The sequence below is a fragment of the Camelus bactrianus genome, chromosome 17 (assembly GCF_048773025.1).
Source record: "Camelus bactrianus isolate YW-2024 breed Bactrian camel chromosome 17, ASM4877302v1, whole genome shotgun sequence".
Lineage (NCBI taxonomy): Eukaryota > Metazoa > Chordata > Mammalia > Artiodactyla > Camelidae > Camelus > Camelus bactrianus.
This window is the reverse complement of record NC_133555.1, coordinates 33,466,975-33,484,309: the sequence shown is the minus strand read 5'-3', so window position 1 is coordinate 33,484,309 and position 17,335 is coordinate 33,466,975. Positions and strand designations below refer to the sequence as shown.

The 17,335-nt window shown below is 58.7% G+C and overlaps 1 protein-coding gene across 3 annotated transcripts in view; it reads left to right on the top strand.

Annotated features, from left to right (window-relative positions):
• The window catches only part of SEMA3F (semaphorin 3F), a 28,261-nt gene that overhangs the window by 9,458 nt on the left and 1,468 nt on the right, over positions 1-17,335 (top strand). For 2 of the 3 annotated variants that reach the window (XM_074344861.1, XM_074344863.1), the window contains exons 3-18: positions 8,308-8,468; positions 8,567-8,629; positions 8,741-8,860; positions 9,572-9,664; positions 11,228-11,321; positions 12,649-12,768; positions 12,980-13,119; positions 13,245-13,359; positions 13,502-13,571; positions 13,737-13,881; positions 14,736-14,958; positions 15,573-15,661; positions 15,793-15,834; positions 16,020-16,177; positions 16,363-16,430; positions 16,681-16,814. In XM_074344861.1, the coding sequence (XP_074200962.1) occupies positions 8,308-8,468; positions 8,567-8,629; positions 8,741-8,860; positions 9,572-9,664; positions 11,228-11,321; positions 12,649-12,768; positions 12,980-13,119; positions 13,245-13,359; positions 13,502-13,571; positions 13,737-13,881; positions 14,736-14,958; positions 15,573-15,661; positions 15,793-15,834; positions 16,020-16,177; positions 16,363-16,430; positions 16,681-16,814 (1,835 nt within the window). The remainder of the gene's footprint in view (positions 1-8,307; positions 8,469-8,566; positions 8,630-8,740; positions 8,861-9,571; positions 9,665-11,227; positions 11,322-12,648; positions 12,769-12,979; positions 13,120-13,244; positions 13,360-13,501; positions 13,572-13,736; positions 13,882-14,735; positions 14,959-15,572; positions 15,662-15,792; positions 15,835-16,019; positions 16,178-16,362; positions 16,431-16,680; positions 16,815-17,335) is intronic. The other variant, XM_074344862.1, reaches the window with a different exon arrangement.

Genomic DNA, 17,335 nt, shown 5'->3' with positions numbered 1-17,335 from the left:
GAGGCCCAGAGGGTGTCTTCAGAGCTGTGGTCACCTGGCTCCTGACTCATGGGAGACCTCTAACTCCTCCCCCAGGGCAGGGAATAGGGTGCTTAAATTTGATAGAATGCAGAGGTGGTGCTGGTGGTGATTGAGAAGGCAGACCCTGAAAGCAGACAGACCCCTATTCTACCCTCGTCAGCTGTGTGACCTTGGACAAGTGGCTTAAGCTCTCCCACCCCTGGCTTCCCTGTGTAAGGTGGGGATGACAGTGGCCCCTTGGAAGCAGCATCCTGAGGGCCCAAGCTGCCTTGCTTGCATCCTGGCTGTGGGTAGACCTTGCATAGTGAAGTCCCTCTGTGTCCCTGCTGCCTCACCCGGAAAAAGGGGGTAAGAATGGTGCTGACCTCATTATGGTTTGGGGAGGATTAACTTTGTGAATACAGTTATGGCCCCAGCAAAGGAAGTCTCAGAGGGTGAGAGTGGCAGACAGGTGAGGGCTGATTCTGGGGTCCCCAAGGAGTCTTCAGTGCCTCACCTCTCCCTCTAGATTTCTAACCTTTGGAGAGGCAGATGGTGTTTGGAAAAGACTGCAAGAGGGCCCCTGAGGATTCCTACATGGGCATCTGGGCCGGCTTCATGGAGGAGGCTACATCTCAAATGGGGGAAGGGAGATGGCAGGAGAGGGAAGAGCAAGAGCAGAGATGGGGTGTGTGTGGTGCAACATTTGGGGAAAGGGCAAGATACTAGATAGAGTCTTGCTCTCAGTGCTAGGATATAGAGTTTGCACATTTTCCTTGTGGTTTTTAAGCTCTCTTTTTCATGGCAGAGGTACCAGATAATATTGGGCAAAATCCAATGACAGAGATGCACTCATGGAGGGGATACCTTGGAAGGAGCTCCCCACTAGATGAACACCCCAGGCTGGCTGGTGCTCATGAGCAGCTGTAATGACCACCGCCACCACCCCCATGCCCCTTGAGCACTGTTCTGGCTCCTGCAGCTTGTCCTAGGGCTAACCAGGCCTGGGTTGTTCACTTGGGGTTCTTCATGGCAAGGTTGAGAGCATGTTTTCCTGGCCTGGCCTGGCGCTGTCCTGGGAATCTGAGCTCCGCCTCAAGGGAGTCCTTGGAGCTTTGGAGAAGCAGAGAAGATTTTTGCTGCATTTTTCTTAGAAATAGCAAGAGGGCTCTTGCCAGAGGCCTGGATGCCAGAAGGCTCCAGTCTCAATCCAAAGCCCAGCTCACGTGGGTGCCTGAGCTTGGCAGACCTACAGGCCCCACCCCCCCAACCCTTTCCTGGGCTCTGAGCAGTCCCAGGGAGAAGGCAGAGGCCTCCTGGGCTCCAGACCCTGACCACTGATCCTGACCCAGCAAAGAATGGGGTCTGGGCGGTGGCTGCTGGCCTAGGGTCCAGGAGGCCAGCCCGTGGCAGAGCGAGGTCTTGGCTGGGCTGACGTGATGTTCTCACTGGGGCTGCCTCTCTGCTACATGTCTGCAGGGCAGGGACAGCCCCCAAGCAACAGGCTCCTCCAGGGACCCGGAAACCTTTGGGATGTAAGGCCTTAGCTCCAGTCCCCCCTTCCCCCACTTCTTCCTTCCTTCCTCCCCCTGGAACCCCCTTGCCTCCACCTCCTCCCATCACCATCGTGACCCTTCCTTGGCTTCCTACCCGGACATGCTCTTTCCTCTAAGGTCTCTGCACCAGCCAAGAGCCTTGTTTCTTCCCATTTAGGGCTCAGTGCTGATCCTCTCATTTTGTCCCAAGGGCAGAGTCCACTGCCTGTATACCTGCTGGTCAGCCAGCATGGGTGGCTCTTGTGGGTCATATGCTACACTGGGCAGAGCAACAGCTAGAATGCGGGGGCCTCATGGGCTCCTGTAGCACCCAAGGTGGAGTGGGTGGCACTCCGTGGGGCTCTGCCCAGGGCCGCCCACACTGTCATGTTGCTCAGCCCCCTCTAGTCCCAGCACCAGGCCCGCGTGGAGTCCTCCCTGCCTTTCTGGACTGACAACCAGCTGAGTCCTGCCTGGGCTCCTGACACAGCCTCATTGCGTCCCCCAGTGCTGACCATGAGCACATATCTGTCTGTGCAGTGCCTCAGTTTCCCCATCTGAATTTTGGGGAGGGGGCTAACACTGTCTGGGACATCTTGGGGTGAGTGATTGGAGGGGCTGCTGGGAGCCCAGGAGTCTAAGGAGGGCAGGAGAGATGGGGGCTGGGCCCAGGGCAGGGGGAATGTCTTGACACCCACCAGCCTGTGGGTCCCATCCTGGCCTGTCTGTCTGGTTGATTTATCAGAGTAAATGAGCCATGGAGAGTTTGTTGTCTTTTGTAGTCACAGGGAGGAGGAGGTGGTGGAGGAAGGAGTGAGGGGTTTCCGGGCCAGGTCTGGAATGTGGGAGGAGGGGCAGGCCCCCAGTCCTGTGGAACTGGAGGCCCTGATCCACTCTCCCCACCTGAGAAATGGATCAGTACCATCCTCCCCTCAGGACCCACCCCTCTTACCACCCCTTCCCACTTCTTGGGGCACATTCCAGTGTAAGCTGCTTGCCTGGCTCAGGCCCCCTCCCTCCACCCCATGCACAGGGGCCACCCTGCTCCTTCAAGCCAGCTGTCTTGACCACACTGTGCCTTCTCCAAGCTGGGCTGCTAGAGCTCTGAACATTGTTGCCTGGCTGCTGGATGCCCAAAGCTGTCCTCACAGGCAGCCGTGCACATTAGGGTCCACGTAGGACCTCCTGGCACCCTGAGCCACCAGGCCAGACCTAGAACCATCAGGCACCATGGGGCCCTGGGGGTGGGCAGGGACCAATGGAGGCATCTAGGCCGGAGGGCCCCCTACCTGCTGGTCGAAAGTCACTCGACATCCTTAGAGGGGAGAGGTGTAGAACTGCTAGTATCCTCCTGGCATGTGTGCCAGGAAGTGACCTTGCTGCCCTTTCCCTCCTAGCTTCTCCTAGGTCGGGATGAGCTGTGCCCTCAGCCTGTCTCCTCCTGGGCGGAGCAGGTGGGCGCTGGGGCGGAACGGGCGTGGGAACAGCATGCCTGGGCCTACTGGCTCCAGGCCCCAGGCCCCAGCCCCCAGCCCCCAAAATGGGAGGGAAGCCTGCAGCAGAGCTTGGCCCAGCTGGGCTGCTCCAGCTTGGCTCCAGCTTGGTGTTTACTGAACAGCTGGGATGTTTACAGTAGCCCTTAAGAGGGGCCCCTTGTTTCAGAGGATTTCCCATCTTGAGGGTCCCACTGGGGACTCTTCTGACCTCACCACCTCCCCGCACCCCTGGGATAGGCATGTCAGGGAGGCAGGAATTACAACTATCTCCACCCTCTCCTGGCCTGGGCCAGTGTCCTGGTGCCTGCCCCTCCACCCTGCACTCTGGCTTTGGGTCCCTCTCCCCTGGGGGAAGCGACCTTCCCAGGGAGTGGCAGCTCTAAGTGGTGAAATACGGTAACTGGATCCCCAGTTCAGACATTTAAATTAAATTCAATCAGAGCTGTTATTGAATATAAACACGCAGAGTCATTTACATGTTAATTATGTTGAATGGACTACGAGGCCATAATTAGTTGCTAATTGGGTGAGAGCTGCTGTAATTGGTTTTGTTGGCTTCGACCTGGCTCACCTGCCTGGGGGGAAGGGGGGCGAGTGTGGATGGCTTCTAGGGAGGCCTCTGGGTCTCTAATCTGGAGAGCTTGGCCCAGGGATGGGATTAGAAAGGACAGATTTTGAGGGGCTTGGGACCAGAGGAACCTGGAGGTTCCCCTACAGGGAGAAGGCAGCTTAAGCCCCAGGCAAAACCCTGGGTCTGGCTTCTAGGGGTTCCCATCCAGAACATCCCCGGTAGTGGGAGGAGGGATTGGAGAGTCAGCACCTGGATCCGCAGCGACAGCTTCTCTTGCCCAGCCCCATGTGGGACCTGGACAGAAACAAATGGTAAATGCCCAGGAGAGGATCCATGGGAGCACGAGGCAGATGTCACCCTAGTATGTCCCTGCAGATGCTGGGGCCCTGGGTTGGCCTGGCCAGGATTGGGGTCTTTGTATTGGGATATGAGTGAGGTGGATGTGCTGAGGAAAAAGAAAGGTGCGTGCAAAGGCTTTGGGGCTGCCCTGCCCCCAGCTCAGCTTGGCTGGGGCTCCAGGGTTGCAAGGCTGTGGCCAGGGGCTGAGGCCTTCCGGCTGGCCGCTCATTAAAAGAGGATTAGGCCAGGAGCCAGGGGGCCAGCCCAGCCCCCGGGCCTTCCTCTGGGGCCCCTCACAGCTTGGGGGAGTGATGAAGGGGCTGGGGGCCACCCTTCCCGAGAGCCCACATGGTGTCCAGGAGGGATTGTCTGGCCCCTGCCACTTCTGCTGCTGCCCCTGCTGCCATCTCCTGTCCTCCTGGTTTCCGTCCTCAGAAGGGCAGGAGGATGAATTGCGGACAAAGACCCTGGCCAGCACGCCTGCCCCTCACCCCAACCTCATTTCTCTTCAGCTTAGGGATTAGGGCTGCACCAGCCCACATAAGGTCAGAGGTCAGGGCTGGGCTGCAGGGACCTGTCTATCACCCCCCAGAACCCAAGCACAGCCAGGGGAGGTGACACTGTCAGTCAGAGCCTGCTGCTTTGTGGGGCTATAACCAAGGGGGCGGGGTACCCATCTCTGCTCTGAGACCCCCCTTTTTGCTGCAGCCCCTGCCTCACTAGCAATAGACCTGGTGTCCTAGAGACGGGCAGTAGGGGTCAGGGGCCGCTCACTTGGGGTCTGCGGGTGAGGGCTGCGGACACGCCTCCTCAGTGCTATCCTCGTCCACCGCCTCCTTTAAAGTAAGGCATCATCAGCTGCTTCCCAGAGAGAAGGAAACAGAGACCCCCAGGATTAAGCCTCCTATGCACTGAGAAAGTCCCTGCCTCTGGACCTTTGCCAGGCCTTCTGGGCCAGGACCCCAAGTGTCTAATGGCCATGGGAGAGTGCTTGAGGCTGGGAACGGCTGCGGAAATGAGGTGTCTGATGCCAGAAAAGGCTCTTCCTTCCCAATGACGGGAAAAGCCTTCCCGGATGTCACCCCACCCAACCTGTGCCCAGCCTGGGTGAAGGCATGGGGGTGGGGAGCCCTTCCCTGGAGCATCATCGAGGCACACCACCCTCCCTCCCCAAGGTCAAAGCTTATCCAGACTTGAATCCTTGATACCCACAGAGCCTTTGGTTGTGCCCCAACTCCTCTCTCAGTATTGTCCTGGGTTCGGAGAGGGGTGACGCTCCTGCTATCAGACCTGGGCCTGGAACAAGTGGAACAGAGGTAGGGACTGGCCTAAGGACACAAGCAGCCTGGGTCCATGTCAGCTCCCTCACATACACTGATGCCCCCTCAGGCCCCAGGTCCCCTTGGCCCAAGTCACTGCTCCTTAGTGGGACTGGGGACCCCAGGCTCTAGCCCTGCTGGCTGGCAGCGCTCCAGGGGTCAGAGCAGGATATCCAGGGCTACTTGACCACCTCCTGCCCTGACCCAGGCTTCTTTGAGGAATGAAGGCCTCCAGTTCCTTTGCCCTGTGGCAAGGTGGGGAGAGAGAGGACAGGACACTGTTTCACCCCTCACCCTGTGACCTGAGGTGAGCACCACTTGGCCCTGGGCCTGTCTTCCTGTCTGGAGCTGGGGGTGCAAGGCTGTCTTCCCTACAATCTGGCATGAGGGCGATGAGCACTCCCTGACCCCAACTGCCAGAAGCCCACACCAGAGCCAAAAATTCCTGACCCTTGGTCCCACCCCTTCCCCACCCACACAGCCTTATGGGGGTTCCACCCCCCTCGCAGTTTCCACAGTGACCAAAACATCACGTCCTGTGACAACGGAGCCATTGACGCCATATCCCGTGGCCACTGGGCGGGGTCCCAAGGGTCCTGAGTCATGTGCCCCATCGATGGAGGACTAGTCACTTTCCGGCCTTGGCCCTCCTGGCAGGCAGTCCCCACCACCAGGACTGGCTTTTCTGGGACCTGCCCCTCCTTCAGCCCAGAAGGCCACAGACCTGGGTGGGAATCCACTCTCCATGCACTCTGACATGTCACTTCCCTTCCCTGTGCCTCTCCATCCTCATCTGTAAATTGGATATTGTGAGCACAGGACTTTGCCCGTAATAGGTACCTGATGACCAAGTGATTCCAACTTCTGCCCAGGGTACAGGGGGCATGTAGGGTTGAAAGGTGGGATGTCAGATCAAGGCTGGTCTCCTGCTCCACATGGAAGTCTGTTTGTTCATTTGCTGAGTGATCTCTCTCCTGCCTTTCTCATGGCGCTGGAGTGCTGGGCCTTTGAACTCAGGAGGAGGACTTGGACTTGGGGCTCTGGCACTGGGCGTTATGGCACTGCAGAGGGGAAGGTTCCACTTTATAGGGGCCCAAGCCTGGGCAGAGATGGAGGGTAGGGATTATGGCTAGTTGCATCCCTGGGGCTAGATGTTCAGAGTTTGCCCCCACCTCAGGTGCCTGTGTCTAAAGGTGTCCACTTGAACTTCACCTCCCTCCCCTCCATTACCCCTCGAATGCCCCCTAGTTCAGCAGGACGAGTAAGGGCACATCCAAGGCCATGCCCCCAGCCAGGGTATAAATAACGCCTGGCGGGCTGTCCCCGCCTGGGGGTGCTCCGCTGGCAGCCCCACTTCCTCTCTGGCCACTTCCTGGCCCAGGGGGTGGGGGAGTGTTTACTTTCCTGTTGTCACTATGACTGGGTGGCCAGGCGGGGGACTCCGAGTGGCCCAACAACAGGTGCAAGACAGGTGCCCAGGCTACCCTGTCCAGGACTTCAGAGGCACCGCCGGACAGGCAGGCAAGGCCTTAGCCAGGCAGGGATCGGCCCTTTGATCCCTTGGCGTCCCTGCGTCCCAGCGGTTGGCCAAGGTCATCACCTGTATTCTCTTGTTGCCATAGTCAGGGCTGAGAAGGGCGAGGCCTTTGCGTGCCCTGCCCCGCCCTCAGACGTGAGCTCTGGGTCGGCTGTGGGAGTCCCCTGGCTCCCAGCCCACCTCACACGCCCATCTCAGCACATCCTGGAGTTCCCGTCAAAGCTGCTCTCAGGCGCAGCCTCCCCAGCTCTATTCCAGGGTTGCAGCGCACAGCAGGGTTCAGGGTCAGCCAGGCCAGTCAGAGACAGCTGCCTGAGTAGAGGGTGGCCTTGACTGATGGTATGGGGCCACCTGCTGGTTCCACCTTTAGGCAGCATCTAGGGCTCTCAGTGACCTCAGATCCCAGCAGTTCTCCTTCTCCAGGCCTCCCCTTGATTGTCCTACCTGTGAAGTGGGTTACCAGCTTTGGGGCAGGGAGGCGGGGCATGTATGATCTGATGTAGGACATGTGTGTGCTTGTGTGTATACCTGGGCCCTGTGCATATGTACAGACTCTTCTGTGTGCTGCCATCTCAAGCCTTCTATGCCGGTGAATATTCATCACCCTCATTAACAATATCCTCTCCTGAAGAGCTAAAAATAGCTAGGGGTAGGTGGAGGAGGGGCTTGCCAAGGGGACCCCTCAGCACTCCCCCTCCCAGAGGAAGTTTCCCAAGTTTTCTGGAGTCCTATGCTGTCATTGGCCTCTCACTAGCCAAGTTTCCTCCTGTCCTTCATCCCCAGGAAGGACTCAAGCAGAAGGGAACCAGGACTCAGCTGAACCCTGTCCCCAGCCCCAGGAACACTGCAGCATTAGGGAGAGGGGCCTCTTTCCTGGGAAAGACTTCCTGGCTGGTTCAAAGTTACCTGAGGATCCCACCACTGGCAGCCCTGTGGGGTATGGGGGAAGCCCAACGTCTGTTGGACAGTTTGGCTCCAGCAGGGCTTTTCAGTGTCCTGGTGAACCCGCTTCGGGCGAGGTGGGGTCCTTGCTGTGCGCCAGGTTTGCCCTCTGTCTGGTGGGCAGCTGGGGTGAGGACATGGCACTCTGGCTCTGTGCCAGCGTCCTGGCTGCGCCTGCCCCACCCCTCTGCCCATTAACCCTTTTAGGCCCTTGTGGGAAGCTGGCCCCACCCTGAGCTTGGGAGCATTAACCCCTATCCAAGCAGAGTCTTTGATGTCATCACGTGCCCTGGCCTGCACCCCCTGCCCTTTCACTGGGACCCGGAGACTGACTGGGCTGCTGATGAATCAGGGCCCTGGCTTTGGATGTGGTTCCTTCCCTGGCCTGCCCACCTGTCCCACTTTCTTCTCCCAGGATGTCATGGACTAGAGAGGGAGCCAAGTAGGCCCTGGAGGGGAAGGTGGGGGTGTAAGAGGACCATGTGGTGGGGGTCCCCTCTCCATCAAAGCAGGGTATGGCTGGATGGTCTCCAAGTGCCCTCACTGCTGCCCTGCCCTCCACCCACAGAGCTTAAGGCTACAGGCACGGCCCACTTCTTTAACTTTCTGCTCAACACGACGGACTACCGAATCCTGCTCAAGGACGAGGACCACGACCGCATGTACGTGGGCAGCAAGGACTACGTGCTGTCCCTGGACCTGCACGACATCAACCGGGAGCCCCTCATTGTAAGAGGGAGCCCAGATGTGGGTCAGGGGCTGAGGGACACGGGCCCCAGGGCTTGGGGCTCTGTCCAGCAGTGCCCTCTGACCCCCATATCTGGCAGATCCATTGGGCAGCCTCCCCACAGCGCATCGAGGAGTGCGTACTGTCAGGCAAGGATGGCAATGTGAGTGCAGTGGGAGCCACAGGTGAAGGGGGTGGGGGAATGGGGACCCCAGGAAGGCAGTAGGGCCAGGCAGGCATCTGGGCATTTCCTTGGCTTTCCCTCTGGTCCCAGGGTGAGTGCGGGAACTTCGTCAGGCTCATCCAGCCCTGGAACCGAACACACCTGTACGTGTGTGGGACAGGCGCCTACAACCCCATGTGCACCTATGTAAACCGCGGCCGCCGGGCCCAGGTAAGCCCTCCTCCCTCGGCTCTGTGCTGCCCCCACTGGTAGCTACCTTCCAGGGTTCTGATGGGAGAATGGGCTTGAGCCCCAGCCCTGCCACTTCTCAGCCCTGTGACCTTGGGTGAGTGACTTCTTTCACCTCTCAGAGCCTCAGTTTCCTCACATGAAAATGGGGCTAATAGCTACCTTTCTCACAGGTCGGTGTGAGGAGGAGGCAGTGAACTCACGTTCCCAAAGCTCTTAGCCCTGGGCCTGGCATGTAGTAAGCGCTCGCTCCATACGTTGCAACAGTTCCCTTGGCTATGCCTGTGGACCGTGCCCCTGCAGCCAAGCCAGAGGGCCTGGCCGGGGCCTCAGCGTCAGGAGGCTGGACGTCTGGGTCAGCTTCTGCTACACGGCTGGAGGGAGAGCTGCCCTTTCCTCAGCTCTGCCCCGCCCTGCCCGCTTCTGCCCTTCTCCATTTCCATGTGGGCATGTGTGTGCGCTGGTGTGACCTTGTAGGGCATGTGTGAGAGCGATTGGACCTCAGGGGCCCAGGTGTGTGCAGGCGTGCACCAGCTGTGGGTATGTGTTCACACACAGGTGCGTCTATGTACTCTGGGGGCCCATGTGCTCCTGTGTGTTCCTGGCATGTGTGGTGTGAGAGGCTGGCAGCCCGAGCCCGCTCCCCCAGCCCCTGCCACCCCTGCCTCTAACCCCTATTCCTCGTCTTCTCAGGCCACACCCTGGACTCAGATGCAGGTGGTCAGAGGCCGAGGCAGCAGAGCCACGGATGGTGCCCTCCACCCGACGCCCACAGCCCCACGCCAGGTGGGCCTCATCCCTCCAGGCCCTTGCCAGGCAGCACTGCCTCTGAACTGAACTCACCCTAGGCCTGGCCTCCCAGGAACCTGCACCCCAGGCCAGTCTCCCCAGGGTCTTCCGACTGTCTCTGTGCATCCCTCCACCCCTTCCCCTGCAGTGCCCTCAGACTCTGAAGGCATTCCCGGTTGGATTCATGTCAGCCTCAGTGTGACCCCTGCAGGCAAGAAATCACGAAGCCACCAGGTGGGGAAGACAGGAGCCCTGGGGACAGCCATGCCCTCAGGACACTTGTGTGTAGACATGTGTGAGCACACACCAACACACGCTTTGGCACAAGTGCTCTCCAACCCACATGTTATTTAGCACCCAGAGTGGGAACCTGGCTGTCAGGTGTCCACGCCCCATGCCTCCCCTGGGTCACGAGTTAACACAGGGTCCTGCACACTCCCATGCTTGGAGCTCTCTTCCCCAAGGGTGGGAAGGGCAGAGCTGCGTGTCTACCAGATATGACCTGGGACAGGGCCGAGGGAGCCTGAGTTGGGGAGGGAGGTGGCTGGGGCTGGGCCGGGGCGGGCAGGGTGGCCGGGGCTGCCGATGAGTGATAGAGCAAGTGGTCACTTGAGCTTGTGTGTCTGCTGCAGGGAGTGCTGAAAGGTGGGACCACTCAGACTCTGTATGTGTGCGTCCAGGGTGTGAACAGTGGGTCCCGTGTGTTGGCAGTGATGTGTGCCGAGCTGTGTGTGCAGCCCCATGTGTGCAGGAAGTCGTGTGCAGAGTGTAATTGGAATCAGGCCTGTGTATACCTTACCATCACCATCCCTGCCACCTGCTGCCACCTCCTTCTTGCCTCTGTGCCTCTCTCCTTTCCCTCCCTTTCCCTTCTCATGAGCTTGTCCTGGTCCCAGTGCCTTCACCAAGCATCTTCACCTTCCTCCTAGCATCTTCAGGGCTGGGCTGGGAGGATAGGGGGCTTTGTGAATTCCGTGTGGTCTGGGCTGGACCCCTCAACTCCTGGCTCCCTGCGGAGACACGTGGAGCTGGGGGCTCTGTTGGGGAATGGAAAGAAGGCCCTGGCCTATTAATCTGTCCTGAGGACCACAGGTAGGGCACAAAGCCCAACAACACAATAACTCAGAGCCCCCTGGCCCGGTGGGGCCTAATGGCAAAGAACAGGACCCCCAGCCCTTGGCCAGTACCCCCTACCCTGGTCAGGTTGGCAACTCCTTTGTGCTCAAAGAATTGTGCCTCTGTGGCCCAAGGGGGCCCTGGCCAGAGTCTTCCTGAGCCAGTTGGTGTGGAGGGGCTTCAGTCCCTATAAACCCACCCCATGTACCTCTCATGGTACCCAAAGCAGAGCCCTCTGAGACCTGGACCAGGAAGTACCTCCTTTGGAACCTGCAGTGCGACCCTCCCCTGGAAACCTGGCTAAACAGAGTTAAAACCCAAGGAGAGCTGGGGAGTGAAGCAGGGTGTCCCTGGGGGCTCACTCTCCGCCTGGGAGCCTGGTGCCCCAGCTCTTCCTGGCTGTGGGATGGTTTGGACAATGCTGAGCCCCTCTCTGCCCTGCAGGATTACATCTTCTACCTGGAGCCTGAGAGACTCGAGTCAGGGAAGGGCAAGTGTCCGTACGACCCCAAGCTGGACACAGCCTCGGCCCTCATCAGTGAGTGCCCCCACCCTACCCTGGTTCTACTGCCTAAAGGTGTGGCCACTGCCTCTACAGTGGGGAGTGTGGCACCACTTACCCCAGTGCAGAGACCATGAAATCACCGTCTCTGAACCCTCTGCAATGTGCCCCCACCTGACAAGGGGAGGGGTACAGACCAGACCCCAGTGTGAGCTGAGGGGCAGAGACGAGGTGCTATAAGCCTCCATCCAGACCCTCAGATGGGGGAGGGCTTGGGGGCCCAGATTCTACCCCGAAATCCACAGTGTGCTCCATGCAAAGGCCAGAACTGTCCAGGCCAGAGGCCGCCTGGAAGAGAAGAACGGCTGAGTCTGCACTGGGGGGTGATGTAAGGGGTGGTCCCATTGCATGTTCTTGGATTGTCTGGGGGGCTGGGAGAGGCCCACAAGGAAGCACCAGTGGAGAGTCCTGGCCCTGTGGCCAACTTGGGGAATTTGTTTCTGGTCTGGCCAAGTGTCTGGGAGAGTCGGGAGAATGTTCTCTGGGGAGGAGTCCTGCCTGGGGTCTCAGGAGGAGCTGCTGCCCCTGCCCCAGGTGGGATGAGCCCACTGCTGACCCTGGTCCCTGCACTCTGCCTAGTTTCTGGCTTTCCAACCCAGTCTGCCTCTCAGAGCAGCTGCTGGGCAGTGTGCCACCTCCCAGCCTAGGAAAGGCGGAGGGTGGGCATTATCCTCCCTGTCTTGGTGAGTGAGGTCCTAGCCTGATGGCAGAGCCCAGGGAGTCTGAAGGGGGAAGACAGGGCCTGCCCTGCTGGAGCCAGTGCAATTGTTAAATTTTCAGATATTTTGTGGGCCAACTGTTAGACTCAGCTATTATTAAAAAGTAAATTATATAAGTGTACGATTTAATAAGTTACTTGAAAAACAAAGGTAAAAATACTCAAAACTCATTACTTCCTAATGATTTTACTACATTTTATGGTTATCAGTGTTCTTGAGATTATTGGCATCTGTGGTCTCCACAGGGTAGAAATACTAGACGGTGGTTTTGGCAGCTCTTCCCAACCTCTTTCCGTAGCTCTTCCCAACCTCACTTTCGGTGACCTCAGATTAGTATCTTGAAATCAGCCATGGCAGGAGTATTTACACCACAGAAATTGGCTCTGGCTACTAATCAGAGCCAATTGATGCTAATCCCAGTCCTCCCAGAGCCAGTTGTTCAACGTTTACCAGCACCCCACTGGTGAAAGAGGGTGCCCTGGAGAACCTGAGGGAAAGATGAGACCCTGCCCTGGAAGTCGTCTGTGCTGTGCAGCGACCCTAGCCAAGGGCGTCCCCTGACTGACCCCCTGGGCCACCCGCAGACGAGGAGCTGTACGCGGGCGTGTACATCGACTTCATGGGCACTGACGCAGCCATCTTCCGCACACTTGGAAAGCAGACGGCCATGCGCACCGACCAGTACAACTCCCGGTGGCTCAATGGTGAGTGCAGCCCAGGAGACCTCCGCGGCAGCCTACCTGGGATGCGGCGGGGAGATCATCAAGAAACACTTGTGAGGGGATTTTCGGCCCTTGACGGCTGGGGCGGGAGTAGTTTCTTATCTGAGAAAGAGTTGGGAGTGTTCCTGTATCTGGCTGGGGAAAGAGGCCTTGTCTGGGGAGGCTCGCCCAGCTGACCCCTGCCCACCTGCAGACCCTTCATTCATCCACGCTGAGCTCATCCCGGACAGCGCGGAGCGCAACGACGACAAGCTCTACTTCTTCTTCCGTGAGCGGTCGGCGGAGGCGCCGCAGAACCCCGCCGTGTACGCCCGCATCGGGCGGATCTGCCTGGTACGCACTGGCGGGGCCGCTTGCCACCCTCTCTCCAGGCCCAGTCCTGGCTCTGTTAGCCTGGCGCCAGCTGAGTCTGTGGGGTGAGGGAGCAATTCTGACCTGTCCCTGCCCCCACCCCCTAGAACGATGATGGAGGTCACTGCTGCCTGGTCAACAAGTGGAGCACATTCCTGAAGGCACGGCTGGTCTGCTCCGTGCCTGGCGATGATGGCATCGAGACTCACTTTGACGAGCTCCGTGAGCACCCGGCAGGAGGGAGGAGTCCTGTGGCTATGAGGCGGGATGGCGGCTGGATGGGTGGTCCCCTGGGCAGGAGTGGGCAGGGCCTTGGGGCTCCTGGCCAAGGTACCCTCATAGCACCGTCTCCCTCTGTCCCCAGAGGATGTGTTTGTCCAGCAGACCCAGGATGTGAGGAACCCAGTCATTTATGCTGTCTTTACGTCCTCGGGGTGAGGCTGGGGTCGGGGCGGGCAGTGGTAAGGTGTGGCTGGGTTGGGAGGCTATGACTTGTGCAGGACCCCATCCTGGTGGTGAGCCATGGGTCAGGGCAGGCTGGGGAGGGGCCCTGGGCCAAGGGTCTGCCCTATGCGCAACAGCACCTGCCCTGCCCACAGCTCCGTGTTCCGAGGCTCTGCCGTGTGTGTCTACTCCATGGCTGACATTCGCATGGTCTTCAATGGGCCCTTTGCCCACAAGGAGGGCCCCAACTACCAGTGGATGCCCTTCTCAGGGAAGATGCCCTACCCACGGCCCGGCACGGTGAGGACCTCACTTACTCCCATTTCCCTTTCCCCTCTTACTATGAAGCCTGCCCTAGGTCAGATCCTCTGCAGACCCAGGCCCTATCATCATGGCACTCACAGCCAAGTGGGAGAGGTGGCCCATATACACGTATAAACTCACCAGTTACCCTCAATAAAGCTGCAGTTAGAATAAAGCTCACCAAAAAAACCCTCCATCGTTTACACAGTGTCAGGCTGTGAAAGAACCCAGCTAGGATCCTGAAACAAAGGTGGTGGGCTGGGTGTGGCAGGCTGCTCCCTCTGGGGGTGAAAGTTGTAGGGAAGAGTCTTCAAGGCAAAAGCTGGGAGGCAGGCTGGAAGTGGGGGTGGGTGGGAGCCCCTGCAGCTGTGGGAGACGATTCACCTGATCTTGATGTGACAGGAGCCAGTGCAGGAGTCTAAACAGAGAGCAGCGTGATCTGATCATGTGCCCAGTGATAAAGGAGCTCAGGGCCTGCAGTCCTGCTGAGTAGGGGTGGGGTGGGGGGAGGGGGCTGGAAGAACAGCTAGAGAGGAAGGAGACAAGTGGGTGGGGATGAGCATCTAGAAAGGCCTTGGTCGGCTCTGCCAAGTGCTGCCACAAGGTCATGGCACATGAGGCCGGGGACATGGCCTTGGGACTTGGCCATGTGAGACCTTGGATCTTGGCTGGAGCAGAACCTGCAGAGAGATTGGACATAGGGCAAGAGTCTGGATGGGGTTTCAGAGGAGCAGAGCATGGGGGCAGGTGAGGACAGACAGACAGACAGATCAGAGACCTCTTCTGAAGTGAATGGGTCCAGCAGGCCCCATCCAGGTGGCCTGGGCCTGACGCTCATCACCTGCCCGCAGTGCCCTGGCGGAACCTTCACACCATCCATGAAGTCCACCAAGGACTACCCTGATGAAGTGATCAACTTCATGCGCAGCCACCCGCTCATGTACCAGGCCGTGTACCCTCTGCAGCGGCGGCCCCTGGTGGTCCGCACAGGCGCTCCCTACCGTCTCACCACTGTCGCCGTGGACCAGGTGGATGCAGCCGATGGGCGCTATGAGGTGCTTTTCCTGGGCACAGGTACCCACTGCTGCTCCCGGCCCCTCCCACGCTGGGCCCACTGGGTGGAGGGTGCTGATCCAGGGGCTGGGACTACCCTGGTCAGGGGTTGGTCGGGGTTGTCAAGGTCAACTCTGCCATCTTTATCCTCTGGAGCTTTCTCTATGACCAGGACAACTGAGAGCAGGGGTGGGGAAACCCCATTCCCACCCCATCCCTGGTGGCCAGGACTGGGTGCCTGGGGACTCATGTGAGCAGGAAAAGGGGGAAGATGGCAGATGCCTCCAGGATACATGGGTCCAAATACTGACACACATGCTCTTGTGTGCACACACCAAGTGCCCCTGCTGCTGTTCAGTAGCCCTCAACACAGGAGAAAACCTCCAGCATCCCGTTCTCAGCTTCCCAGAATGAGGGCCTGGGGTCGGAAGGCTGGACTCTAGCTGAAACTCCCCTTTATCCTGGGCCAGCTCCTCAGACCCCTTCCCCTCTTCTGGGGCAACTCTTCATCCTTGGTGCAGAACTCCTGCTCCACTGCCCCTGGGGGTTTGGGCCCTGGTGGGGGAAGGGGCTGAGGCTGGTGCCCCTTCCCCAGCATCCTCAGCCCTACTGAGGCCTTGCCTGGCCCGTTCCAGACCGCGGGACAGTGCAGAAGGTGATTGTGCTGCCTAAAGATGACCAGGAGATGGAGGAGCTCATGCTAGAGGAGGTGGAGGTCTTCAAGGTGGGTGTGACACCACCCAGTCCTGTCCTCCTCACCCTGGCCTTCCTTGGTACCAGCTCCTGACCTCAGACCTCCTGGTCAGGGCAGAGAGGGGTCCCTAGGGTCATGAGCTGATGCCTATCTTCTTCTAGGACCCAGCACCCGTTAAGACCATGACCATCTCTTCCAAGAGGGTGAGTTTTAGCGAGGTGGGCTGGGGATGGGGATGGAGCCTGCTTCCCCTTGGGGTCATCCCGTTGGCACAGAGGTGGGTTCGCCCTGAGGCACAGAACAGGAAAGGGAGCAGCCTGGCCCAGCTGGCTCCCTAGGAGGGCTGGCTGCGGGGAGGGAACTGACAAGCCCCTACCCCTGCCCACAGCAACAGCTATACGTGGCCTCAGCTGTGGGCGTCACACACCTGAGCCTGCACCGCTGCCAGGCATATGGGGCTGCCTGCGCCGACTGCTGCCTCGCCCGGGACCCCTACTGTGCCTGGGATGGCCAGGCCTGTTCCCGCTACACAGCATCCTCTAAGAGGTGTGGACCCCCAGACCCTTGGAATTTTGGCCAGGGCCCTGTCCTGGAGGTTTGGAAGTGGATGTGATATAACCCTGAGAGACTATGGATGAGATATCCTACCCTGGTGTTTTGAGGGTAGAGGGACCTACGGGGAGGGGGCAAGCTTTCTTTGGAATACTCCTTCAGGAGCTATCTTCATCCAGGCGGAGCCGCCGGCAGGACGTCCGGCATGGGAACCCTATCAGGCAGTGCCGTGGATTCAATTCCAACGGTGAGTGTGCTGTGTCTCACCACTGGGCACTCCTTGGCGTGGAGCTGCCCACGGGCCCCCGCTAGAAGGCTTCTCCCATGGTCCATGGGGGTGAGGGGATGAGAGGGGTCTTGGAGAAGCGATGTCCCTAGCCACCCCCTCATGGCACATCCCTGCCTGTTTGGGTGGGTGTCCCTGTACATGCTCCTTGCCAGCCTGTAGTCTGCCCAGACGCTGGGCTGCTTTCACGCAGAACTCTCTTGCTCCACAGCCAACAAGAACGCTGTGGAGTCTGTGCAGTACGGCGTGGCGGGGAGCGCAGCCTTCCTTGAGTGCCAGCCCCGCTCACCCCAGGCCACTGTTAAGTGGCTGTTCCAGCGAGATCCCAGTGACCGGCGCCGTGAGGTGATTTCCTGTGCCCCGCAGTCCTTACCATGGCTTCGGGAGTCCCTTATACAATAGAAATTCCACGTGGGTGAAAGGTGGTAGAGGAACCCATCTAGGGCAGCCCTCATCCTAAGAAAGGCCTTCCATGCTCCCTTTCCTACATGAAAATCATTTGGGTGAATCCAGTTATATGGAAACTCTGTGAGGTTTTGTAGGCATGCCCATTTATCTGAAAATTCAAATGTGTATTCCATTGGAAGTATATCAGTGTGGTAACATTGTAGGGAAACGTCACATGGGTGAGCTCCAGCACATGGAAATTCTGTGGGGCAGCCCTCATATTATAGAAATACCTCCGAGGCAATCCCTTCTTGTGTGCAAGTTCTGCAAGGGTGTCCCAATATCTATTTATTCTCATTAAATAGAAATTGTGTGTATGCTCCAGAATTCTGTCATTGTACAGAACCCCCTAAGGGTCATTCCTCCCTAAACGGAAGTGCGTGTATTACTCAGGTGTTATGTGCCTTATTCAGATGTTA